General features: G+C 36.9%; 1 protein-coding gene across 2 annotated transcripts in view; it reads left to right on the top strand.

Moving 5' to 3' along the window:
• The first annotated feature begins 374 nt into the window (after nucleotides 1-374).
• LOC144440250 (fibroblast growth factor receptor 2-like) overlaps nucleotides 375-27,426 on the top strand; it is a 136,790-nt gene continuing 109,738 nt past the window's right edge. For both annotated transcript variants that reach the window (XM_078129581.1, XM_078129579.1), the window contains exons 1-4: nucleotides 375-518; nucleotides 5,249-5,437; nucleotides 7,216-7,401; nucleotides 21,904-22,245. In XM_078129581.1, the coding sequence (XP_077985707.1) occupies nucleotides 7,284-7,401; nucleotides 21,904-22,245 (460 nt within the window). In that variant the 5' untranslated portion in view covers nucleotides 375-518; nucleotides 5,249-5,437; nucleotides 7,216-7,283. The remainder of the gene's footprint in view (nucleotides 519-5,248; nucleotides 5,438-7,215; nucleotides 7,402-21,903; nucleotides 22,246-27,426) is intronic.

Here is a 27,426-nt window from a genome sequence, read left to right as displayed (position 1 = left end):
CCATTCGGGAGCGGAGCCTCATTGTGTCTAACGTCTTGCTAATGTTACATATGCATGATTCACATGGTATTCTATGATTTTTACACAAGTGCATACATGATATGTTTATGAAAAATAAGGCAAGGTTATTGCTGCTTATTGCATAGGTTGGTTGTGAGTTGTCATATATACACGTAATGATAATTAAGTTTGATAATCAATGAGAGGTGGTAAACTGTTCACAATCAGACGTTAAAGCTGTAATATATATACTTTGTATAATCATATACAGGTAAACCAGTAGTAAACTTTGATGCAAAGTCTGGCATCTTAAGTTGGACTCGCCATGAAAACCCTGACTTTGTATGTATGTATAAAAGTTGAAGTACTGGTTGACACTGGTGACTGGCTTGTTGAGAATGACTGTGTGGATCCTGCCATTACTGAATATACAGTTAACCATAAAACTGCGACATACAGAATTGTATATTGTAAACTACATGGTATATGTGATCAGTCTCAATTTTACGCTACGTCGGGTAAGTATATATTATGCTTAGTGAAGTTAAAGGGCTATAATTGGTCAGGTCAACAATAAATAAATTGTAGTTGTCTTATAAATTAGTGTTTTGGTTTTGCTGTAAATGAAAGAAACTCGCAATAAAGTAATTTATAATTTGTTATAAATGAGGAAAAGAAATATGACACGTGTCAGTTTTCTTTCCTCACTTATAATAAATGGTAAGTTACATATCAAAAGTCAATGACACAATAAATATTTGTATTTTTAAATTGATGTTGACCATACACTTTAAGAATTATGAAAACTTGTCTAAAAAAATCCCCTTTCTTGTTTTGGTAAATTAATTAATGGGAGAGGCATCTTTTATCATTGAAATTATCTACACCATGTAGTGAATGGGCCCAATCCAACGGGACTACCTTCCATATTATACAAATAACATGTAACATCGATACAACTTGGACCTGGACGAAGACGCCTTTCGTCTTCGCTGAATAGTCGAAACACTCACTTGAAGCATATCAGCAATTTTCTGCCATGGGTAGAAGAGGGAACACAAGTGTTCCAATTGGTGTTTTGAAATTTCCAAGCGCCTTTGTCCAGGTCCATGTTGTATCACAGCGGACCCAGGAACCGTGTGACAAACAAAACAAAACAAAACAAAACAAAACAAAACAAAACAAAACAAAACAAAACAAAACAAAACAAAACAAAACAAAACAAAACAAAACAAAACAAAACAAAACAAAACAAAACAAAACAAAACAAAATAAATAAATAAATAAATAAATAAACTACCAAATAAATGACAAATGAACAAGCAAACGAACGACAAGTATAGGGACAAATAGAATAATTAAATAAACCAGCAAATAAACAGATACTCATGGGGGTATACTAGATATGTTTTTTTCTATACCCATCACTATCTGTATAGAAAAAAAAACCATCTAGTATACCCCCATGAGTATCTGTTTATTTGCTGGTTTATTTAATTATTTTATATGTCCCTATACTTGTCGTTCGTTTGCTTGTTCATTTGTCATTTATTTGATAGTTTATTTATTTGTTTGTTTTCTTTGTTTTGTTTTGTCACACGGTTCCTGGGTCCCCTGTGGTTGTATCGATGTTACGGCTGTAGCAAATGGATAAGTATCCAAGCTACAACAACCAGAATTTTCCCTTAGTTCTATCTCAGCTGATAGCATGTTGCTCAAATATTAAGTCAAAAATTGATGTAAACTTTGCAGTGCCGCTGGATTATCATCCACATCTGCGGCCCAAAATGAACCGTATCTCACTGTTTTCAATGCCTACGCTACACGACCGGTCGTACAACCAGATTTCGGTCGTGGATGTTAGTTACTAGTATCATATATACATAGGACTACAGTAATAAATACCCGAATGTTCGTTTGACCTCGGACACTAAATTTATTCTATCTTCTCCACAACCGGTCGTATGGTTGTGGCATGTATTTTCTCACACCGGTCGTATACGCGTATATGGTCGTGGCATGTATTTCTTTTACTGTCCTATCTCCATGACCGGTCGTATGGTCGTGGCGTGTATTTTTTTGAACTGTCTTTTTGGCCGGGTATCGTCTGTCGATCCTAAATTCGGGGGGGGGGGGGGGGGGCAGAAAAATTCGAACAACTTATTTTAGATTGAGCAAAAATTGGCAGAATCCTCCTTGATTCCTTTCTCGAATGACAACCTGTGTACCTGCCGAGCACCGTGCACCACTCTGAGCTGTGGGCCGCCATTTTGAATAAGATATCTTGCGCAAAGGATTGTAGGGGCAAAATTAATTTGACACATACACAAAAGTAATTCAGCACATACATAAAATCAATTCGGGACATACACAAATTTAATTCGTGACATACACAAAATTAATTCAGGACAGACACAAAATTAATTCACGACATGAATAAAAATAATTCGGCACATACATAAAAATAATTCGGGACATACATAAAATTAATTTGGGGCATACATAAATTAATTCTAGACTACATGAAATTAATTCCAGGAATACATGAAATTAATTCAAGGAATACATAAAATTAATTCAAGACTACATAAAATTAAGACCGGTACATAAAATTAATCAAAAGACATTTAAGTAATTCAAGGAATGCATAATATTAATTACAGCAGTAGTTTTATTATTTCTACATAAGTGTGACCAGAACGGGCCCCATGCTATTTTCGTATTCGTAAGAGCAAATGTATTATTGCCATTGGTTGCAAGTAAATGCGTTAGTGACATCACTGCTGATGGGTATGACGCACAGCGTCACATGGTGAGTGGTCAGTTCAGTTTATTTGTTTTGCATTTGTTTGGTTATCAGTTTATAAAATCACATTTTCCTCGCGAAGAATAAAAAAAATAAAAATCATGAATTAAAGTGTAACACAGTTCCAGGAAATACAGTCATCGCCTTGTACAGTGAGTTTTATCTGCAGACAGAGTCACTTCTTCACATTACTTCACACGAATTACCAAGAAAATATGTGGTAAAAACTTGTTCGTGTCGAGTTATATCATTGTCACCTAGGAGTTGTGAAATTAACTCCCATTGTCTGACCTGCTCAATCAGCATTGCCACACAATGGAATGGGGGGGGGGGGCAACTTATCAAGGAAACAGCTGTTTAGATTGTTTGTCACTCAATTTATGTGAACAACCCAAATAGAGAAACTCGGAATGTTTAGATTTTGGTGATTACTTGTCAGTGACTCGCCTCTAGATCTCCACACTAAAAGATACAGTCAGTCATACCAGCAAAAATTGGGCTCCCAGGACAATTAACTGTTCACACTTGTTTTGTTTTTTTGGACCAGGGCCTGGCCATACACAAAATGTTAAATGTGAACAGCCTAATTAATGTTCCACAATATCCAGGTGACAATACTGGTCCATGGTACAGACTGTTCACTCTATAGAACTCACGTTGCAAGGCAATCACTTTATTACCAGGGCTTGTCTCTCCTTTTAATTTCCTTGTGTACGAAATTAATTGAAACACTTTGGTGACCTGGCATGGTATTATTGTCCTCAAAATAATTGCAATCGTATGTAGACTAGTGTGTAAGCTATAATGTTAAAAATTACAAAGCCTATGACCAATTGACAGTTTTTCATAACATTGAAATGGATTTTTTTATTAGCCATGACAATAGTTTATGCATTGATGCTATTTCATTGTATATTAAGTACGTTGAGTTAATTAGGCTGTTGACATTACTAAAAATCCTGGCCGTGGCCTGGTCCCAGGAAACAAATTAATCCAGAATTAACTTTTGGTATGTGTTCACATTACTTTTTGTCATCACATCAACTATTTTATGTGACAGTGGCACTTCATAGTGTACATTAATTATGTTGAAGAGAATATACATGGGTTGACTGGTTATGGGTAATAATATGGCAAGACAGTAGTCGGACTGTATAGTAACTAAGTAACTGATTTCTCTATGACCCTTGTACCATGCATTTCAAAACCATGATATGGTTCCTTCCTCAGTCACGTGATTGTATTACCAATAATGTTTATGATTTTCTATAGAGAATAGATCCATGATCAGAACAATACCTATGTGGTAATCCTCTTTGTTGCCTTCACTTAGACAATGGCAACAAAGTCAACATGTACTGTAGGTAGCATGCGAGGGCGTCATCTGGGACAAGGTATGCGTTCACATTGGCTTTTTTGCTCTAGGACAAGACCAGGCCAGTGCCAAACCAGGGCTATAGAATACTTAGTAATGTTGTTGGGTAGTACATCCCAACCATTTAGAGTAAGATCAACTTGCAACTGACTTGCAGCACTTGGTATTTACAAAGTAAACTCTTTTGTCTGCCATGTGTCTTGTGAACAGGCTGTGATTTGATACTTTTGTAAGAGATGCCACATATACAAATGTAGGCATTGTCATTTTTAGTCCCCGTCGGACGAAGTCCGGATTGGGGAGTTATGGATTGGGTTCCGTCCGTGTGTGCGTGTATCCGCACCCATTTCTCAGACATGGCTGGACCGATTCGTCTCAAACTTGGTACAAGGACAACAAAGTATGACGTACATATGCATGTAAATTAATTTTGTGATACGATCCAATATGTCTGACAGGCGGCCATTTTGTCACAATTTCATTTGTCTGTCTGGAATATGTCCGGAACCATTTCTCAGAAATGGCTTTGCCGATTTGTCTCAAACTTGATACACTATGACATACATACACGTCAATTTGTTTTGTGATACAATCCAATATGGCCGACAGGTGGCCATTTTGTCATTTGTTTGTTTTGCTTTCCAGAGCCATGGCTTGACTTATTTGTCTCAAACTCACTACAAGGACAACACACTACTGCATACATATGCACATCAAATTATTTTGTGATATGATCCAAATGGCCAACTTGCGGACATTTTGTTTGCACCACAACCTATCCACCAAAAACACCAAAATGAACCTGCGGGACTATATCATTATACAATGTCTTGTTTGCTTATGATATGTGTTCCTTGTTTGCTTTTTTGGCAGACTAGTTGATTAAATTAAATATTTGTAATTATTTATGACATTCCAGTTTAATGTTACTCATCATGGCAGCAGGCTTGTAAATTATGAACAACAAATGTGCAGTAATTTTCTGATGACATGCATAGATTGTCATTTTTCAACAAAGTATACAATAATATAGCATTTTCTTGTTTTTCCTCTTGTTATCCACTCAGGATCTACACTGTCAGGTATGCCTAAGAGGTCAAAACTTCAAGATGGACATTATCAAGGCTGATGGAAGAATACAAAACCTTAAGAAAAGCCATGATGCTTTCGTGAATATCCATATTTCAAAAGATATGAAGTACCTAGAAGAAAATGTGATAATGACATTGTTGTGTGCCAAGTTAACATATGTTGGGGTACAATGTTTAATTTTTTCCATCAATCATGTACTTGTCAACACGCCCAAGAGGTTTAATTACATCGAGGTTATATTTCAAAGAGCGCTCGAAGATCATAGAATTGCAATTGATGAGGAAGTTGATGGAGAAGTGTTGATCAATCTATTAAAGTGCTGTCCTAAAACTATGGAAAGTGACAGGGATTGTAATACCAGCCTGAAATGTTTGTCAATTGAGGCCGAATTTGGTTATTGCAACAATGCAAGTTTATAACCCCAACAGTTTCTACGTGTATGAAGTGTGGCAGCACTTTAAGCAGTAGACATCCATCCACACAGGTCACATTTTTTTAGCACAACTGAACTTGTTCAGTAGTGCTATAGGGATCGCCCGGCGACTGTCTGTGTGTGTGTGTGTGTGTGTGTGTGTGTGTGTGTGTGTGTGTGTGTAAACAACTTAAAGTCAAAAACCGCTGAACCGATTGCCACGATATTTGGTGGGTCCATTACTTTGGGTGTCTAGTTAGGAAATTGTTCAAATCAAAATGATCGCATCACAGGTGTATGATTTGGGTCAACAAATGTGATTTTTGGTCTAAAAACTTAAACTCAGAAACTACTGGGCAGATTGGTGCGAAATTTGGTGGGAAAATTCTTAAGGGGGTGTAAAGTGAGATTTGTTCATGATGGGATGATTCCATCAGTGATATGCAAATTAGGGCTAAAAATGTGTCTTTTTGGTTAAAAATCTATAATTCTAAAACTACTGAGCAGATTGGGCTGAAATTTAATGGGAATGTATCTAGGGATGTATGGACGAAGAAATATTAAGCATACCATGATTCCATGAGTGATATGCAAATTAGGTGTAAAAATGTGATATGCAAATTAGGTGTAAAAATGTTCATTTTTGGTCAAAAACTTGTATCTCAAAAAGTACTTGGTCAATTAGTTTATAACTTGGCGAGGTGTTTCTGAAACTGATATTCTGCAGATTTTCTTAAAAACATTTTGACAAAATTGGCCCTAGCGACCATGACCACGCCCTTTAGCAACAACCAAATGGCAGTATATTTTGGTCAAATAACAACATCATCTGGTAAGCAAGTGAGTAAACTTTCAAAAAATGTATGCAAATACCCTAGCAACCATGACCACACCCATAGCAACAGCCAAACGGTGGTGTATTTCACAAAGATAACAACAGGGTTTAATAGATAATTGAATAAACATCCCAAAAATGTATGTAAATTTGCATAGCAACAAGACCACGCCCATAACAACAGCCAAATAATCACGTATATTGCAAAGAGAACAACAGGAATAGAAAGACAGATGAATAAACATTCAAAAAATGTATGCAAATACCCTAGTAACCATGACCATGCCCATAGCAACAGCCAAATGGTGGTGTATTTCACAAAGATAACAGGGTTTAATAGACAATTGAATAAACATTCAAAAAATGTATGTAAATTTTCCTAGCAACAAGACCACGCCCATAGCAACAGCCAAATGATCACGTATATATATTGCAAAGACAATATCAGGAATTCATACACAAGTGAACAAAAACATACACAAATGTATGCAAATATATCTAACAACATGACCACGCCCATAGCAACAGCCAAATGATAGCATTTATCGTAAAGATAGCAACATGGTTGGATAGGCAACTGGATAGTTATTCAGCAAATAAACACCTATTGTTAGCATAGACTAGCATATGGATAAACATTTTTAAAAACTACAGTTGTGCTACAACGCCATTAGCGGTATTTTTTATATTGCCAGTCCATTGCCTGCATGTAAGGTAATATTAAGATGTGACCCATGTGGGTTGTCATACAACCCACCAACGTATGGAGACAAAAGAGGGCACAAGTTGTATCCATCAGATATCAGGAGAAAAGATGCTCTGTCTATTTTTGAAGAGGCATTTGCAGCTGTTGCCCTTCATGAATGGATGGCCTGTCTTGCGTAAGTATTTATATTTTCTTTTCTTACCTTCTTACTTACATTTGTAGCACATTCATAAAGAAAACACACCAACTTGTGTCTACAGACCTGCTGCAACCTTTGATATTTTTTTTTTTTAGGGGGGGGGGGGGGGTTGGATTATAGATTGGGTTCTGTCCGTGTGTGTGGGTCCGACCGGAGTCATATCATGGACATTCATGGACCAATTATTTTCAATCTTAGTCTATGGATAATAAACAATGTCATGCATAAGCACGTTAATTTGTTTAGGGATATTATGCAATTTAGCCGATTAAGAGCCATTTTTGGGTCAAAAAATGCGATTTTTTGGTCAAAAATCTTGATCTCCAAAACTACTGGGCAGATTGACCTGAAATTTGGTGGGAATGTTCTCATAATTGTTCTTCTGCAGATTGTCTGTAAAACATTTGGCCCTAGCAACAGTGACCATGCCCATAGCAACAACTAAGTGGTAGTATGTTTTGGTCTAATAACAACATCATTAGGTAGGCAAGTGAGTAAACATTCAAAAAATGTTTGCAAATATCCTTAGCAGCCATGACCACGCCCATAGCAACAGCCAAACAGTTTTGTTTTTCAAAAAGATAACAGGGATTTGTAGACAAGTGAACAAACATTTCAAAAAATGTATGTACATGTGCTTAGCAACAAGACCACATCCATAGCAACAGTCAAATGATCATTTGTATATTAGCAAGATAACAGCAGGGATTGTTGAAGAAATAAATAAACATTCAAAAATATTATGCAAATATTGTCAATTATACAGTTGCTCTACAATGCCATTGGTGCTATTATTGTTACTGTATGCATCCATTTTCTTGTAGCCCATCAATTCTAAAATCACAAAACTTCTTGTATGTTAAAACGTTATGTTTGTATAATTACAGGTTCACAAATACAGTTACAGAAAAAAGCTGTGTCAGATATGTTTTTCAATGGGGAATTGGCATATGAAATCATAACAGCGAAAGCAGAAGAACAGTATCTTTTCATCCAGTCAAGTGACAGGGAAAAGCATATTGAAAAGATAATATCTACCATTGCACATGGCATGTACAGCCAAGATTGTCATGGCGATTGCCATGTATGTTAATTGTAAAGTCTGCTTATCAGATGCACTAATGAACAATGTAGTACAAATTATTTTAGCCGGAGCTGTTTCTTGGAGATGCCTGGACCAATTTTTATTCAAACTTGGTACAGGGGCAACATACTATGGCATACATATGCACGTCAATTTGTTTCTTGATACTATCCAATATGGCCGCCTAGCAGCCATTTTGTTTGTGATTTTTCCGTGTCCAAAGCCATAACTCAGACATGCTTAAACAGGTCCCCCCCCTACCCCAATTGAGGTGCTCATTAGTGGTTAACTTGTCCATTATGTGTGATTTAGGTGAGGGGTGGGGTGGGAACAATACTTTTTTGGTCTTGTTGGCAGATTTTTTTAGCGCAACTCAACTAGGTTCAGTAGTGCTATAGGCCTTCAGCAGTGTCTCTCTGTGTGTGTATGTACGACTCAAAAACTGCCAGCCCCTACTGTTTTGAAGGGACATATACTTGTGATGTCTAGTTGGGAAATTGTTCAAATGAAAATGTTCACGTCACAGGTGTGTGGTTTTGGTCAAACGTGATTTTTGGTAAGAAGAAAACTAAAACTCAGAAACTACTCGCCAGTCTGGTCTGAAATTTGGTGGGAATGTTCTCAAGAGGGTGTAAATTAAGATTTGTTCGTGACATTATGATTTCACCAATATACAAATATAGAAACTGGGGCTAAAATCTGTCTTTTTGGTAAAAAAAACTTCTATTACAAACTTGGAAGTTCTTGGACTGGAACTTGGTGAGATGCTACTAGACTTGTTTTGCAGATGTTCAAACCTTTTGACTATTAAAATTGGCCCAATCAACCATGGCAACAGCCAAATGGCATTATTATTAGTGAAATAACATCACTTTGTAGACAAATGAGTAAACATTTTAAAAATCTATGCAAATACTTCTACCAACCTGACCACACCCATAATAACAGTCAAATGATTTGCAAAGATTACAATAGGGTAGATTGGCAACTTCTTGGTCGTTTAGCAAATTAACATGTATACCTAGCATGGCTCACCATGTGAAATGTTTTGAAAACAGTACAGTTGTACCTCAGTGCCATTGGAGCTATTTTATTTCTCTTAGCTATCATGTTATGTTTTACATGCTATTAAAATTTGAGTTTCATGTGACACAAATTGCTACCACAATATGTAATTGTAATGTACTCCCACATTAAAGTCTTGGCATATTTATTGATAATGTTATATCCAACCACTTTTGGCTTTCGTAGCGTTTGTATTTAAGGCTGGAAAAGGCTACTTGTCTATTCAAGATTATGCCAGCATTTCTTTTCTGTTTACCTTTTTGATGGAGAAACTACATGTAAGTAGTCATGACCCCTTATATTATTACTAAACTTTTCTGTGGTTTAATGCACCTAGGTATAAGCCATGACATTTTTACATTATGTTTACTGTTTTTATATTTGGTGTCATGTACTTTGTTTCCTTCTGGGAAAAATATATTTTACCTGTGATATGTCACTCACTTCGGAGAGAGGAACAATTGGACTTAACAGGCTGTTATAGTAGTGTTTCATATATATGATTCCTGAGAAACATATCAGTTGTGAAAAGTTAAACATTTCTTCCAAATGATTTGAGGAAGACATTTTCCATTAATATTGAAAAGTAGCTGGCTTATTTATGACTGTAGATCTTATTTCTTGTACTCATCTTGAGATATATAAAACTCCATTGTTTACACATCTGTAATTTTGTATTGATTTTAAATTTTCTAATAAAAATTGCTGTCAAGCTCAAAAAATAAAACCATTGTCTGATGTTCTAATTATTTTCAAAACTGCACCCTTTCCTCACCCCTTGACAATATCCATGAATACACATACAATGTACAGTGAAGTGAGACCCTGCATTGCACAAATGCATTATTGTGTACAAATGTTTCTAATTTGTAAAGTATGTGTTATAGGGATGGTAAAGTGTCTGTCTCTGTGCTATCAACTTAATAAAAAAACTATGCCAATTGCTTTGATGTTTGGCTGTAGATGAACCTCTGTTAAAGGCTAGCATGGCAACCACAGACGAATAAGGGAAAGGGATATATGTGGATTAATAGGTGTCACATAACGTTTTTCTTTTATGGGTTCATTATATATACCCTTCATTACTTGTAGGTGACTGGGCTAAAAAGTGTAGTGTTAAATTAACTATTAATACATCATTAATAATATGTATAATATTAATTACATATATGTACCTGGGCTGAAAAGTGCCCCTATTGACAAGTCCCACAAACGGTTTACAACACACACACATATATATATTACATATTGTATTTCAGATATGTTGTGAATGTTTAGGGGTCTTAAATGATGTACAATATTTTTTTCATAGGGTTTTTACCAAAGTGGAATATGTACGTCAGTTCCATTTAATTCACAGGTATCAAACATTTTTTTATAAACTTGATGCATAATTAAATAATCACCAGCTTTTCTATTACTCATCAAAAGCAAGGGTAAAATGAAGCTCATCGAGTGTCCGTGGTGTATACTTTGTGGAATAATGTATTCTAGGTCGTGTTGCATACGTTGTATGTATGTATGTATGTATGTATGTATGTATGTATGTGTGTGTGTGTGTGTGTGTGTTGTTTTTGTTGTTGTTGTTGTTGTTGTTTTATTGTACACTTGCATGTACTGTCTGTTGTTGGTTGGCTAATATTTCTTGTATAGGAGCTGTAGCTATGGAACTATGATGTTTCTAAAGGCGTGGGAGAAAGCATGTAGGTATGGGGGGGGGGGGGGTAGCTCCAGACTTTAAGTATTGTCTGTATGTGCGTTCGGTTGGTAAATATTAGCTAAATATTTATATTGCGAGACGCTGGTGAATCTAAAGTTTGGCATTATTTGCATGTGATCCATATACAATAGGTTTCGAAACCATGATGTGATTCCTTCCTAAATCATTTAACAATATTTACCATAATAATAATTCATGATAATAATAATATTAATAATTATAATAATAATAATAATAAGTTTTCGATGTTGTTTATGTTTCTGACATGTGTGCGTGTAGTAACAATACCGAAATTTCAATGTTTAAACCCGATGTCTTGTGTTAATTCTGACTATTCATGTTGTTCGTGTTTTTCTTTAAGTCCTGCAGTAACTAGTGTGTCACAGTCACAAAGATTTGTGTTTCGTTTTTAGGCTATTGGTGATTTTTCAGGGAACAACTATTCGATTCTTTTACATGATTTCACATATTTTGGTTGCCAATTTTAGGTCTTTTGTGTTGATGAATGGGTTGTATGTTGTTATGAACACAACTCTTTTGTTTTCACACATGCTGTTCATTGCAGGATTTTTTTGAAGATAATTATTTCTGGCTTTGTGATTGACTTCGCACATAACTTGCGTGATTTTGTTCTGAGACAGTTCATATCCACATCGTTGTAGATTGTTTGCAAACTCTTTTAATTTGTTGACAAAATCCTCTGTGTTGATACAGTTACGGACGTCGCCATCTAAGGCTTTCACCTTTAGAGAACTCTTTAAACGTATCTATCGGGTGACGATCGATACTCTTTATGGAAGACCTGAAATATGTCAGTTAATTTTGTATTGGTTTGTGTCAAGTATCCTTCCTTTGTCGTATCTCCGATCTTTGTAAACTTGTCGATCCAAGTACGTTGTTTCCTGTTAGGGGTAGACCATTTGATATCCGGGGGGGGGGGGATTGGTGGAGAGTTATTATATTTTTTCCCACCTGCTTGCTTGTGAATTATCTTTTTCTCCTTCGCCTATGCTGGCAATTTTTTTTCTTTGATTCTTTGAGATATCCGGATTTTTTACGCCTATGTTGAACACCAACTTTTGTTGCCACAATTTTCTGTTTAGCACAGAGACAGACACTTTACCATCCCTATAACACATACTTTACAAATTAGAAACATTTGTACACAATAATGCATTTGTGCAATGCAGGGTCTCACTTCACTGTACATTGTATGTGTATTCATGGATATTGTCAAGGGGTGAGGAAAGGGTGCAGTTTTGAAAATAATTAGAACATCAGACAATGGTTTTATTTTTTGAGCTTGACAGCAATTTTTATTAGAAAATTTAAAATCAATACAAAATTACAGATGTGTAAACAATGGAGTTTTATATATCTCAAGATGAGTACAAGAAATAAGATCTACAGTCATAAATAAGCCAGCTACTTTTCAATATTAATGGAAAATGTCTTCCTCAAATCATTTGGAAGAAATGTTTAACTTTTCACAACTGATATGTTTCTCAGGAATCATATATATGAAACACTACTATAACAGCCTGTTAAGTCCAATTGTTCCTCTCTCCGAAGTGAGTGACATATCACAGGTAAAATATATTTTTCCCAGAAGGAAACAAAGTACATGACACCAAATATAAAAACAGTAAACATAATGTAAAAATGTCATGGCTTATACCTAGGTGCATTAAACCACAGAAAAGTTTAGTAATAATATAAGGGGTCATGACTACTTACATGTAGTTTCTCCATCAAAAAGGTAAACAGAAAAGAAATGCTGGCATAATCTTGAATAGACAAGTAGCCTTTTCCAGCCTTAAATACAAACGCTACGAAAGCCAAAAGTGGTTGGATATAACATTATCAATAAATATGCCAAGACTTTAATGTGGGAGTACATTACAATTACATATTGTGGTAGCAATTTGTGTCACATGAAACTCAAATTTTAATAGCATGTAAAACATAACATGATAGCTAAGAGAAATAAAATAGCTCCAATGGCACTGAGGTACAACTGTACTGTTTTCAAAACATTTCACATGGTGAGCCATGCTAGGTATACATGTTAATTTGCTAAACGACCAAGAAGTTGCCAATCTACCCTATTGTAATCTTTGCAAATCATTTGACTGTTATTATGGGTGTGGTCAGGTTGGTAGAAGTATTTGCATAGATTTTTAAAATGTTTACTCATTTGTCTACAAAGTGATGTTATTTCACTAATAATAATGCCATTTGGCTGTTGCCATGGTTGATTGGGCCAATTTTAATAGTCAAAAGGTTTGAACATCTGCAAAACAAGTCTAGTAGCATCTCACCAAGTTCCAGTCCAAGAACTTCCAAGTTTGTAATAGAAATAATAACGATTTACACTGAACTTTTAAGTTTTCGTTTTAAAGGTCGTAAGGGGTGGACCATTTGATATCCTGAGGAGGACTTGGAAGATTTCGGGGGGAAAAACAGATGCCAAATGGAGTTTCTTGAAAAAAATCCGGATCTGAGTGGGTGATGGAAAAAAATGTCTTGGCAGGGAAATGATGCACAGGTTCGAGTGTACAGTTCAACCTGCTAGTACCTCTCCAAATAGGACACTTGTCAGATCATGACAAACATTTTCAAACACATGTCAGGGACCAGTCAGTTTCGTTGGCCTGTGGTACATATATACATGTATATATTTGTTCTTGTCACTATTTCTTTCATAATTTTTTTTAAATATTACTTCATGTAAGGTTCAAACATAACTATACATAAAATTATACATATACATGTATTACCTAGCTACCACACTAGTTTAAGTTCACAAATGATGTTTAAGTTCACAAATCAAGTTTCCGATTTGCATTTTCAGTGTGTCATCATACCACGGCATAAAAACTGTCAACGATGTTTATTTAATTGAAAATCAAACATGTATTGAAATATGTAGTTTACTAAATATAATCTGTGTGATAGAACAGCATCTTTTTACTCTCCTTATCACCCTGTGCGAAAACCAAACAGAAAATTGTGGCAACAAAAGTTGGTGTTCAACATAGGCGTAAAAAATCCGGATATCTCAAAGAATCAAAGAAAAAAAATTGCCAGCATAGGCGAAGGAGAAAAAGATAATTCACAAGCAAGCAGGTGGGAAAAAATATAATAACTCTCCACCAATCCCCCCCCCCGGATATCAAATGGTCTACCCCTAACAGGAAACAACGTACTTGGATCGACAAGTTTACAAAGATCGGAGATACGACAAAGGAAGGATACTTGACACAAACCAATACAAAATTAACTGACATATTTCAGGTCTTCCATAAAGAGTATCGATCGTCACCCGATAGATACGTTTAAAGAGTTCTCTAAATATTTAAAAAAAATTATGAAAGAAATAGTGACAAGAACAAATATATACATGTATATATGTACCACAGGCCAACGAAACTGACTGGTCCCTGACATGTGTTTGAAAATGTTTGTCATGATCTGACAAGTGTCCTATTTGGAGAGGTACTAGCAGGTTGAACTGTACACTCGAACCTGTGCATCATTTCCCTGCCAAGACATTTTTTTCCATCACCCACTGAGATCCGGATTTTTTTCAAGAAACTCCATTTGGCATCTGTTTTTCCCCCCGAAATCTTCCAAGTCCTCCTCAGGATATCAAATGGTCCACCCCTTACGACCTTTAAAACGAAAACTTAAAAGTTCAGTGTAAATCGTTATTATTTTTGACCCAAACTTTAAAGTTATCTTTTGTTTCGTCCAATAGCATAACAATATCATCTCTGAAAAGGTCCAAGAATATAATATTTTTATTGTGTGGTTCGAGTATTCTTTGCTCAAATTCATCGAATGTAATGCCAGCTATACCATGATGCCACTGAACCCATACTACAACCATAGATATATACTTCTAGAATTCTCCATTGAATTCAAATGTATTTTTGTAGGACTAGTTTTAATATCTTTACCACATATGTTGGTGGAGGCTTTTTGATTCTGTGTTGGTGTACTTTCGGTCGCCGGGTAAAACAATATTCCGCTACCCTCCGCTACCTTCGCTACCAAATCTCAGCGCTTTTGCTGGAAAAAAAATCGCTACCCTCCGCAACCTACGCTACCACATTTCAGTGCTTTTGCTGGAAAAAAATCCGCTACCTACCGCTACCTTCGCTACCACATTTCAATACTTTTGCTGGAAAAAAATCCGCTACCCTCCGCTACCTACCGCTACCTTCGCTACCAAATCTCAGCGCTTTTGCTGGAAAAAAATCCAATACCTACCGCTACCTTCGCTACCACATTTCAATACTTTTGCTGGAAAAAAAATCCGCTACCCTCCGCTACCTACCGCTACCTTCGCTACCAAATCTCAGCGTTTTTGCTGGAAAAAAAATCCGCTACCTTCGCTACCACATTTCAATACTTTTGCTGGAAAAAAAATCCGCTACCCTCCGCTACCTTCACTACCACATTTCAATACTTTTGCTAGAAAAAAATCCGCTAACCTCCGCTACCTACCGCTACCTTCGCTACCAAATCTCAGCGCTTTTGCTGAAAAATAAAATTCGCTACCCTCCGCTACCTACCGTTACCTTCGCTACCACATTTCAATACTTTTGCTGGAAAAAAATCCGCTACCTACCGCTACCTTCGCTACCACATTTCAATACTTTTGCTGGAAAAAAATCTGCTACCTTCCGACCTACCGCTACCTTCGCTACCACATTTCAATACTTTTACTGGAACAAAAATCCGCTACCTACCGCTACCTTCGCTACCAAATCTCAGCGCTTTTGCTGAAAAAAAAATTCGCTACCCTCCGCTACCTACCGTTACCTTCGCTACCACATTTCAATACTTTTGCTGGAAAAAAATCCGCTACCTACCGCTACCTTCGCTACCAAATCTCAGCGCTTTTGCTGGAAAAAAAATCCGCTACCCTCCGCTACCTACCGCTACCTTCGCTACCACATTTCAAAGCTTTTGCTGGAAAAAAATCCCCTACCTACCGCTACCTTCGCTACCAAATTTCAATACTTTTGCTGGAAAAAAATCCCCTACCTTCCGACCTACCGCTACCTTCGCTACCACATTTCAATACTTTTGCTGGAACAAAAATCCGCTACCCTCCGCTACCTTCGCTACCACATTTCAATACTTTCGCTGGAAAAAAAATCCGCTACCCTCCGCTACCTTCACTACCACATTTCAATACTTTTGCTAGAAAAAAAAATCCGCTACCCTCCGCTACCTTCGCTACCACATTTCAATACTTTTGCTGGAAAAAAATCCGCTAACCTCCGCTACCTACCGCTACCTTCGCTACCAAATCTCAGCGCTTTTGCTGAAAAATAAAATTCGCTACCCTCCGCTACCTACCGTTACCTTCGCTACCACATTTCAATACTTTTGCTGGAAAAAAATCCGCTACCTACCGCTACCTTCGCTACCAAATCTCAGCGCTTTTGCTGGAAAAAAAATCCGCTACCCTCCGCTACCTACCGCTACCACATTTCAGTGCTTTTGCTGGAAAAAAAATCCGCTACCTACCGCTACCTTCGCTACCACATTTCAATACTTTTGCTGGAAAAAAATCTGCTACCTTCCGACCTACCGCTACCACATTTCAATACTTTTACTGGAACAAAAATCCGCTACCCTCCGCTACCTACCGCTACCTTCGCTACCAAATCTCAGCGCTTTTGCTGAAAAAAAAGAATTCGCTACCCTCCGCTACCTACCGTTACCTTCATTACCACATTTCAATACTTTTGCTGGAAAAAAATCCGCTACCTACCGCTACCTTCGCTACCAAATCTCAGCGCTTTTGCTGGAAAAAAAATCCGCTACCCTCCGCTACCTACCGCTACCTTCGCTACCAAATCTCAGCGCTTTTGCTGAAAAAAAAAATTCGCTACCCTCCGCTACTTACCGTTACCTTCGCTACCACATTTCAATACTTTTGCTGGAAAAAAATCCGCTACCTACCGCTACCTTCGCTACCAAATCTCAGCGCTTTTGCTGGAAAAAAAATCTGCTACCCTCCGCTACCTACCGCTACCTTCGCTACCACATTTCAAAGCTTTTGCTGGAAAAAAATCCCCTACCTACCGCTACCTTCGCTACCAAATTTCAATACTTTTGCTGGAAAAAAATCCCCTACCTTCCGACCTACCGCTACCTTCGCTACCACATTTCAATACTTTTGCTGGAACAAAAATCCGCTACCCTCCGCTACCTTCGCTACCACATTTCAATACTTTCGCTGGAAAAAAAATCCGCTACCCTCCGCTACCTTCACTACCACATTTCAATACTTTTGCTGGAACAAAAATCCGCTACCCTCCGCTACCTTCGCTACCACATTTCAATACTTTCGCTGGAAAAAAAATCCGCTACCATCCGCTACCTACCGCTACCATCGCTACCAAATCTCAGCGCTTTTGCTGGAAAAAAAATCCGCTACCCTCCGCTACCTTCACTACCAAATCTCAGCGCTTTTGCTGGAAAAAAAACCACTACCTACCGCTACCTTCGCTACCAAATCTCAGCGCTTTTGCTGGAAAAAAAATCCGCTACCCTCCGATACCTACCGCTACCTTCGCTACCACATTTCAATACTTTTGCTGGAAAAAAATCCGCTACCTACCGCTACCTACCGCTACCTTCGCTACCAAATCTCAGCGCTTTTGCTGGGAAAAAAAATCCGCTACCCTTTGCTACCAAATCTCAGCGCTTTTGCTGGGAAAAAAATCCGCTACCCTCCGCTACCTACCGCTACCTTCGCTACCAAATCTCAGTGCTTTTGCTGAAAAAAAATTCGCTACCCTCCGCTACCTTCGCTACCAAATCTCAGCGCTTTTGCTGGAAAAAAAATCGCTACCCTCCGCTACCTTCGCTACCAAATTGCAGCGCTTTTGCTGAAAAAAAAATCGCTACCCTCCGCTACCTACTGCTACCTTCGCTACCAAATCTCAGCGCTTTTGCTGGAAAAAAAAAGTCGCTAGCCTCCGCTACCTACCGCTACCTTCGCTACCACATTTCAATATTTTTGCTTGAAAAAAAAATCCGCTACTTACCGATACCTTCGCTACCAAATCTCAGCGCTTTTGCTGGAAAAAAAATTCGCTACCCTCCGCTACCTACCGCTACCTTCGCTACCACATTTCAATATTTTTGCTGGAAAAAAATCCGATACCCTCCGCTACCTACGGCTACCTTCGGTACCAAATCTCAGCGCTTTTGCTGAAAAAAGAAATTCGCTACCCTCCGCTACCTTCGCTACCACATTTCAGTGCTTTTGCTGGAAAAAAATCCGCTACCTACCGCTACCTACCGCTACCTTCGCTACCAAATCTCAGCGCTTTTGCTGGGAAAAAAAATCCGCTACCCTTTGCTACCAAATCTCAGCGCTTTTGCTGGGAAAAAAATCCGCTACCCTCCGCTACCTACCGCTACCTTCGCTACCAAATCTCAGTGCTTTTGCTGAAAAAAAATTCGCTACCCTCCGCTACCTTCGCTACCAAATCTCAGCGCTTTTGCTGGAAAAAAAATCGCTACCCTCCGCTACCTTCGCTACCAAATTGCAGCGCTTTTGCTGAAAAAAAAATCGCTACCCTCCGCTACCTACTGCTACCTTCGCTACCAAATCTCAGCGCTTTTGCTGGAAAAAAAAAGTCGCTAGCCTCCGCTACCTACCGCTACCTTCGCTACCACATTTCAATATTTTTGCTTGAAAAAAAAATCCGCTACTTACCGATACCTTCGCTACCAAATCTCAGCGCTTTTGCTGGAAAAAAAATTCGCTACCCTCCGCTACCTACCGCTACCTTCGCTACCACATTTCAATATTTTTGCTGGAAAAAAATCCGATACCCTCCGCTACCTACGGCTACCTTCGGTACCAAATCTCAGCGCTTTTGCTGAAAAAAGAAATTCGCTACCCTCCGCTACCTTCGCTACCACATTTCAGTGCTTTTGCTGGAAAAAAATCCGCTACCTACCGCTACCTACCGCTACCTTCGCTACCAAATCTCAGCGCTTTTGCTGGGAAAAAAAATCCGCTACCCTTTGCTACCAAATCTCAGCGCTTTTGCTGGGAAAAAAATCCGCTACCCTCCGCTACCTACCGCTACCTTCGCTACCAAATCTCAGTGCTTTTGCTGAAAAAAAATTCGCTACCCTCCGCTACCTTCGCTACCAAATCTCAGCGCTTTTGCTGGAAAAAAAATCGCTACCCTCCGCTACCTTCGCTACCAAATTGCAGCGCTTTTGCTGAAAAAAAAATCGCTACCCTCCGCTACCTACTGCTACCTTCGCTACCAAATCTCAGCGCTTTTGCTGGAAAAAAAAAGTCGCTAGCCTCCGCTACCTACCGCTACCTTCGCTACCACATTTCAATATTTTTGCTTGAAAAAAAAATCCGCTACTTACCGATACCTTCGCTACCAAATCTCAGCGCTTTTGCTGGAAAAAAAATTCGCTACCCTCCGCTACCTACCGCTACCTTCGCTACCACATTTCAATATTTTTGCTGGAAAAAAAATCCGCTACCTACCGCTACCTTCGCTACCAAATCTCAGCATTTTTTTTGCTGGAAAAAAAATCCGCTACCCTCCGCTATCTTCGCTACCAAATCTCAGCGCTTTTGCTGAAAAAAACTACCCTCCGCTACCTACCGCTACCTTCGCTACCACATTTCAATACTTTTGCTGGAAAAAAATCCGATACCCTCCGCTACCTACCGCTACCTTCGCTACCAAATCTCAGCGCTTTTGCTGGAAAAAATATCCGCTACCTACCGCGGCCGCTACCTTCGCTACCACATTTCAATATTTTTGCTGGAAAAAAAAAATCGCTACCTTCGCTACCACATTTCAATAATTTTGCTGGAAAAAAAATCGCTACCTTTACCTTACGCTACATCCACCATGCTAGTTGACAAGATTTTGAGAGAAAATATTGTTTTTAACAGGTCACTTCATTAATAATGAAAAAATCACTAACTATCTGTTCAAGGTGCCATATGAATAACAATTATTGAAGTACACGAAACAAATTTTATTAAAGAATACCCCATGTGTGCAAAAGTAGTTCCTACGACATCTATGGCGCATTAATATCCCAGGCAATGTAATTTGACAATCATTTCACTTTGCTACCTTCGCTACCATCCGCTACGTAGCGAAAGTGAAAAATAAAAACAATTGAACCCCCGATTGAGCACTATATAAGAGACTGACAGGACAGAAAGGACAGAGAATAGAACTGAAAAAATACAGATTTTTTTCCTTGCCCCCTATTTTTTTTATTTCGCCCGCCTGCCCCGCTTGATTATTCCACTGGAGATGAGAAACAAAAAAAGGTCACCCTTAGACTCTCACAAATTGAATGCTAAATTAAGTATGTACAGATAAAGTTGTGAAAGGGCGCCCTCAAATGTCAGCCAGTATAGCAAAAAGCAAATTTGAGCAGGCATAGCAAATATATGCTCAAACGGATATTTTATTGACAATAGGACCAACAGGCACCATTCCTCTAAATTGTCTCTCACACAATGCTTTATTATTATATAATATTTAAACCCCTCCACTTGTTACAATAATAATAATAATAATAATAATAATAATATTAATAATAATAATAATAACAATAATAATAATAATAATAATTACAACAACAACAACAACAACAACAACAACAACAACAACAACACAAGTTTTTGTAGAAGACCTTATTCAAATACTTAAATCAATGTGACTGAATGGCGACATTGTTTAAATGAATTATGGCAACACCTAGGTACTAAAAAGTGTCAGTCACAATTCAAAGTCTCAAAATGAAGTAACAATCTGATAATATGGGTTATACTCGAATGGAGTTGCTAGATCTATGTATTAACGTTTTTAGTAATGCAGTAAACCATGATTGTTCACTACACACTTGGCCGTCATTCAGTAAACAGTTATATGAGCACTAAAAGTAATGCATGTGTATATTTCTCTTGGTCTGTCTTACCATGATATATGATTTACAATAATCTGGCTTTAAATATATTTGCTGCAATATTGACTATAGAAAACAAATGATTTGACAGACCTTTCGTGAGAAAGACCAACATCATTTGCAAGCTGAGTTCTTATGGTCAGCAGCGACGTCCGCAAACTGACTGGTTATTGAAAATAATTATATAAATTGGTAAGATATTTCATAAAATCAAATACGGATGGTGAAACGATTTCATACTAAAATGCATGCCCTGATATCATGATACTATAAGTCAAAATTGTTCTCTCCACTATATGCGTCAGGAAGTTATAAATTGGTTTACCTACCCACCTCCCACCTAAAGCTATACCTATAACAAAAAATAACGTTTCTTAAGATGTAATGGAGCAATTTTGAGACATTGTGTTCACATACACCAAGAAACAAACACATGCATACAATCAGGCAATCAAACTGACAAACATTTTGGGACAAAAAACTATAACACTATAATCCCTTATAGAAGGTACAATACAAATAATGCCATATTTCTGTCAAGCATATTCAAACAAAGTGGGAGTCAAAGGCAAATTTTCTAAACTAACTTTTGCATTCATTTTTTATTTAGTGACATCGGTATGTACAGTGACTGTTACCAGTCCGAATGGTCAAACTGTTTATGCCAGTGAAAATGAACATATAACAGCACAGTGTGTCTACTCAACAGAAGGATGCTCAGACTTATATTATGTGGAATGGTGCTTTGGGTCAGATTGCTCAGAGTCAATAGTTCAAATAGGTAGCACTACCATCTGGCAAAATGGATATGATTCAGAATTCATCTTAATAGACAGTACAAGTCTAGTCATACCAGTAACCTCATCAAGAAATAACCAAGTATATACTTGCTCTGTGCTGTATGATTTCGCCCTGGCAGTTGGTAGAAACAGCTTAACTGTTACCATTATAGGTAAGTACAATATATTTCTCTTCAATGAATGTTCTAAATTAAAGGTTTTACACGAATACAGTCCCCTTAGAAATGTATAATAGCATTTGAAATATCTTGCGGGAGTGTTTAATTCACAACTGATGTTAATTACAAGTAACTTATTTTCACATTTGTTACATAATCGTCCTTCGAATGACCAATGCAATGTCACATTAAGCTTAACTGCCCACAATTCTCTCTGATTTGTATACTGAGACATTGGTACTGTTGAAATGAATTTTCTATTTACATGTCTTTACGTAAATAAATATTGAAATGAAAAGAAGATTACAGTAAGACGACGGGTTGCATTCGAAATATGGTGGTAGGGACACGGAGTAAAAATAGCAAGTCACATAATTCATAGAGATTAACGTTAGATAAGTCACTATCTAGTATCACTGCAATTGCTCAAATCAACTAACCTTAAGCCTATCTTACACACACACACACACACACACACACACGCATACATACACACACACATACATACATACATACATACATACATACATACATACATACATACATACGCACACTTTTATTTTTGGAATTTTCTCATAACTTGACGAATGTAACTTATTTTAAAAGTAAAAGGTAAGAAAGAATGCAAAAATGGAAAAATTGGAAATTAGGTGGTTTAATTTTAATAAAAGTTTGAGGGAATCAAGTGAGGGTGGGTATGTGAGGGTCGTTTCCCCCTCGCATCCCTGGCAATTTTTGACATTCAAGGACCAAAATAAATGCTCTGGTGCTTTTTGCACATGTCAAGGTAGCAATAATAATACATAAATTTTGATTGAAAATAAATAGAGTAGGTACAGGAAGGGGTACGCCTTGAGCCCCTAGAACTTTTTGAAATTCAAGGACTAAAACTAAAAGAATGTTATTTTAATATGTCAAGGTGATAACATTACCCTCTCCTGATCCCATTTTAAATTTTAATTCAATGAAACTAACGCTTAGAAAATTGTTTCTAAACATAGGTGCATGCCATACGATTTATTATTAAAAAATACAATATACCTATATATTCATTTCACGTAACAGGACACCGTGTACTATTAATTTACAAGTTATAAATATATGTGCAATGAAACCGGTCAGAGATTTTCAGCTCACTAAAGCACCATGGTATGCCTTCACTGACTGACATATAATCTACACTGTGATATTCTAGATGAGTTGATCCTATTTGGTCAGACTTTGCCCTTCATTGTGGCTTCAGTTGCTTATTTCTTTAACCAGGTTATTCCTTACTATTTTATCGATTAATGATATTTCATGTTACAGAACATAATTGTGTATGTATAGGAGTGTTCTATACTTCAGTGTTAGTGTAATTTGTGAGTAGCCTCCCCCTTTCACTCCTCAGTTTTTGTGAAAGCCCTTCTAGCTTAAATATATTGGTTGCCCCCCCCCCCCCCCCCCCATTCCTCCGACACCCAGGTCATTAATAAGGATATATACCTTAGGTCCAAATAATCCAATCGTCAATCCCAAGGAATTAAATAGTTTACCCCTATTTCATAATTGATTCTCAATTTAAATTCTTAAACCAAGTAACTCAACAAGCGCAGGCTAATTCATGTCCATGAATTTATATATTTCTTTTTGTGTGGGTCACAGTGCAACTCAGGCAAACCCCCAGGTTAACAAATGTTTGTATGTATGTATGTATGTATGTATGTATGTATGTATGTATGTATGTATGTATGTATGTATGGATGTATGGATGGATGGATGGATGGATGGATGTATGGATGTATGTATGTATGTATGTATGTATGTATGTATGTATGTATGTATGTATGTATAATAATAATTTATTCTCAAATTAATGATAATAATACATCGCAGTTTTTTATATACATTGTACTGTAGAGAAAAAGACTGAAAAATAGTTGGTCAAGCAACTAATCGAGTTCAGCCTCGTTACAATATTTATATTATTTTTTTTACAAAATCAGTTATTTGACGTGTTCCTATTTTAAACGCAGTTCATGAAAAACACACTGAGTAAGAAAAATGAAAACAAAAACACAGCGAAAGAAAGAAACGCATACAAAAGTATAAATCCAATACACCAACAGAATATATACATATACATAGTGATCAATGTAAAGACAAATTATGAATTTAACAACAAGTAGTCCTTGAAATCGAGTTTAAACCTGTTTCTTGAATGGATATCTTTAATGTGTTCTGGAATACTGTTCCACACCATGGGACCAACAAATTTGATGGATGTTTGGCCTAATCTACTCTTGAATTTAGGGGGGTGAAGTATATTTCGATCTTTTGAACGAGTTCCATAAACATGTTCTAAATGGGTAAAATACGATTTAAAATGCGATGGGAGTCTGTCGTGAAGTGCGTCATGTACGAAAATTGCGACCTGTAGCTTGAATTGATTGTATATATTGAGAATCTTGAGTTTTGTGAATAAAGGGGCACTGTGGGAATTATATTTGTTGCCTGAAATAATGCGTACAATCCGTTTTTGAATAACAAAAATATTATTTAGAAATGTTTTAAACGTACTTCCCCATACCTCTAAGCCAAATGAAATGTGAGGTAAGATGAAAGTATTATACAGCATTAATAATGTGGATTGTGGAACAATATATCTTAATTTGTAGAAGATTCCAGTCAACCTACAGATTTTCTTTTTTACACCTATAATGTGACTTTTCCATTTTAACTGATTGTCCATTAGAACCCCAATAAAAGATGTACAATCAACTTCATTTAGTTTAACGCCCTTAAGATAAACACTGTCCTCATCGTTCCTGACTATTTGTTTTCCCCCAATGAGCATGTAAGCTGCCTTTGCTGCATTGATGGTCAATTTATTCACATCACACCACTGAATCACTTTTGAAAATTCTGAATTAATAGTATCAAGGTAATGTAAATTTGATATACGCGTAGCATGAAATAGGTTAGAGTCATCGGCATACAGCCTAAAATTGAAAAAATCTGAAGAATTTGGAATGTCATTTATATAGATTAGAAAGAGAGTCGGTCCAAGGATCGACCCTTGAGGTACACCACATTTGATATATTGTTTCTTTGATTCAGTGTTGCCAATGCTAACATATTGACTCCTGGATTGTAAGTAACTTGTGAACCACTGTGATGGTAACCCTCTAATACCATAATGTTGAAGTTTTGATATTAAAATGTCATGGTTCACAGTATCAAAAGCCTTGGCGAAGTCAATAAACATGCCAAAAGATGCAGCGCCATCATCTAATTGATCAAGCAGACACTGGATCAGACTTAAAAGGGAAACTCGACAACTGTGTTTTTCTCTGAACCCATATTGGTGCTCATACAAAATATTAAACTTATAGGTACTTTACAAAACGATTATTCACAGCCTTTTCAAAGACTTTACTTAATATTGATAAAATAGATATGGGTCTATAGTTGCCAATATCATTGATATTTCCCTTTTTATATAAAGGCAATACACGGGCGACCTTTAGGGGATTTGGAAATTGACCAGAAGAGAACGACAAATTGATGATGTGACATAGTGGAAGACTGATGTAATTACTCGCTTCTTTGATAAGTTTTGAGGGAATTTCATCCCAACCCGTAGCTTTACGGATATCCAAATTGGCAATTAAATTCATAATTTCATTTTCAGTTACCGGCTCAAAAAAGAATGAATTATTGTAATCAGTATTCAAATAATTTTGGAACGTTATATTTTCAGAAGTGGGTATTTTGGAAGCAAGATTTTCTCCAATGTTAACGAAGAAAGAATTGAAATCCTCCCCTATGTCACTACGATCTGTATGAACAATGTTTGTCCCATTGTTGGTAACTTCCAAGCAGTCTGGAAGTATCATTTGTTTACGTTTTGCTTTCCCGATAAGTCCATTTAAAATTCCCCATGTCTCTTTCGTATTACCTTTATTTACAGAAAGTAAATCAGCATAGTATTTCTTTTTAGCCCTTCTAAGCGTACTTGTCAGAATGTTCCTATATTTCTTACAATGATTAAAAAGCTGCTTGTTAAAATGACTTTTGTAAACTTTTCGAAGTAGTTTATGTTTTGTTCTAATGGACTTTTTCAGGGCACTTGTTATCCAGGGTTTGTCTTTTTGCCTATTTGAATTGGTTTTTGTCTGGCGGCGAGTCAATGGAGCATGTTTATTACAAATTTTCAGAAAATCACTTGCGAAAGTGTCATAGGCCATATGAACATTCTGACAATGTAGCACTAGCTCCCAACTCTCAGATCTTAAATCATCTCTGAAAGCTTCACTTCTAAAGTTTCTATAATCTCGTATGAAAATAGTAGTAGTAGAAGATGGTATATAAATTGAAGGAAAAAAAGCAAATATTGGTAAATGATCTGAAATATCTGTTTGTTTACCTGTGACATTAGTGTAAAAATGATCTATAATTGTTGAAGTGTGTGGTGTAATTCTAGTTGGACATGTAATTAGTTGATCAAAATTGAAACATGCTAAAGTGTCTGCTAAGTCAACCCCTCCTGAATTGGATGAACTACTCAGGTCAATATTAAAATCTCCGACAAGGAAACAACCATTATATTTATTAGAAAGAGAGATAATGGTACTTTCTAAACTAGAAATAAAAGCATCGTGATTTGTATGCGGAGGTCTATAAATTACTCCAACTACGTACACACTTTTACCTACTTTGACCTCGACCCACAATGATTCTGCATTGTTTACTTCAATATGTAAAACATTGTAATTTAATGACTCATGGAGGTACATACCAACCCCTCCCCCTCTACCTTGGTTCCTACAATTAATTTCAAGTGAATAATTTGGCAGGCGATATAAATTCTTGTCCTCAATTTGCCAAATTTCAGACAGTGCAATTACTTTAAAACTGACCTCCAAACAATCCCCGTAAAATAACTTGAAATTATCATAATTCTTCCTCAAGGACCGAATATTAAGGTGGGAGATAGAAAACGCATTATTTTTGGCGAAGAGGTCGTTAAACTGACACAAGGAATAATTTTCACAGCTTACTTCGTCAATAAGAGTATCAGCGTTGTCGAAACTCAAATCCATAGAATTCCTAAGACTTGAAGCAGAAAATATATTACAGTAAGACTAAGAGTTACACAATGTTGGCAAGATCTTGCTCACTTCTTATTACTTG

Source organism: Glandiceps talaboti, chromosome 9, assembly GCF_964340395.1.
Source record: "Glandiceps talaboti chromosome 9, keGlaTala1.1, whole genome shotgun sequence".
Lineage (NCBI taxonomy): Eukaryota > Metazoa > Hemichordata > Enteropneusta > Spengelidae > Glandiceps > Glandiceps talaboti.
The sequence above is the reverse complement of the archived record's forward strand: the minus strand, read 5'-3'. Positions and strand labels throughout refer to the sequence as shown.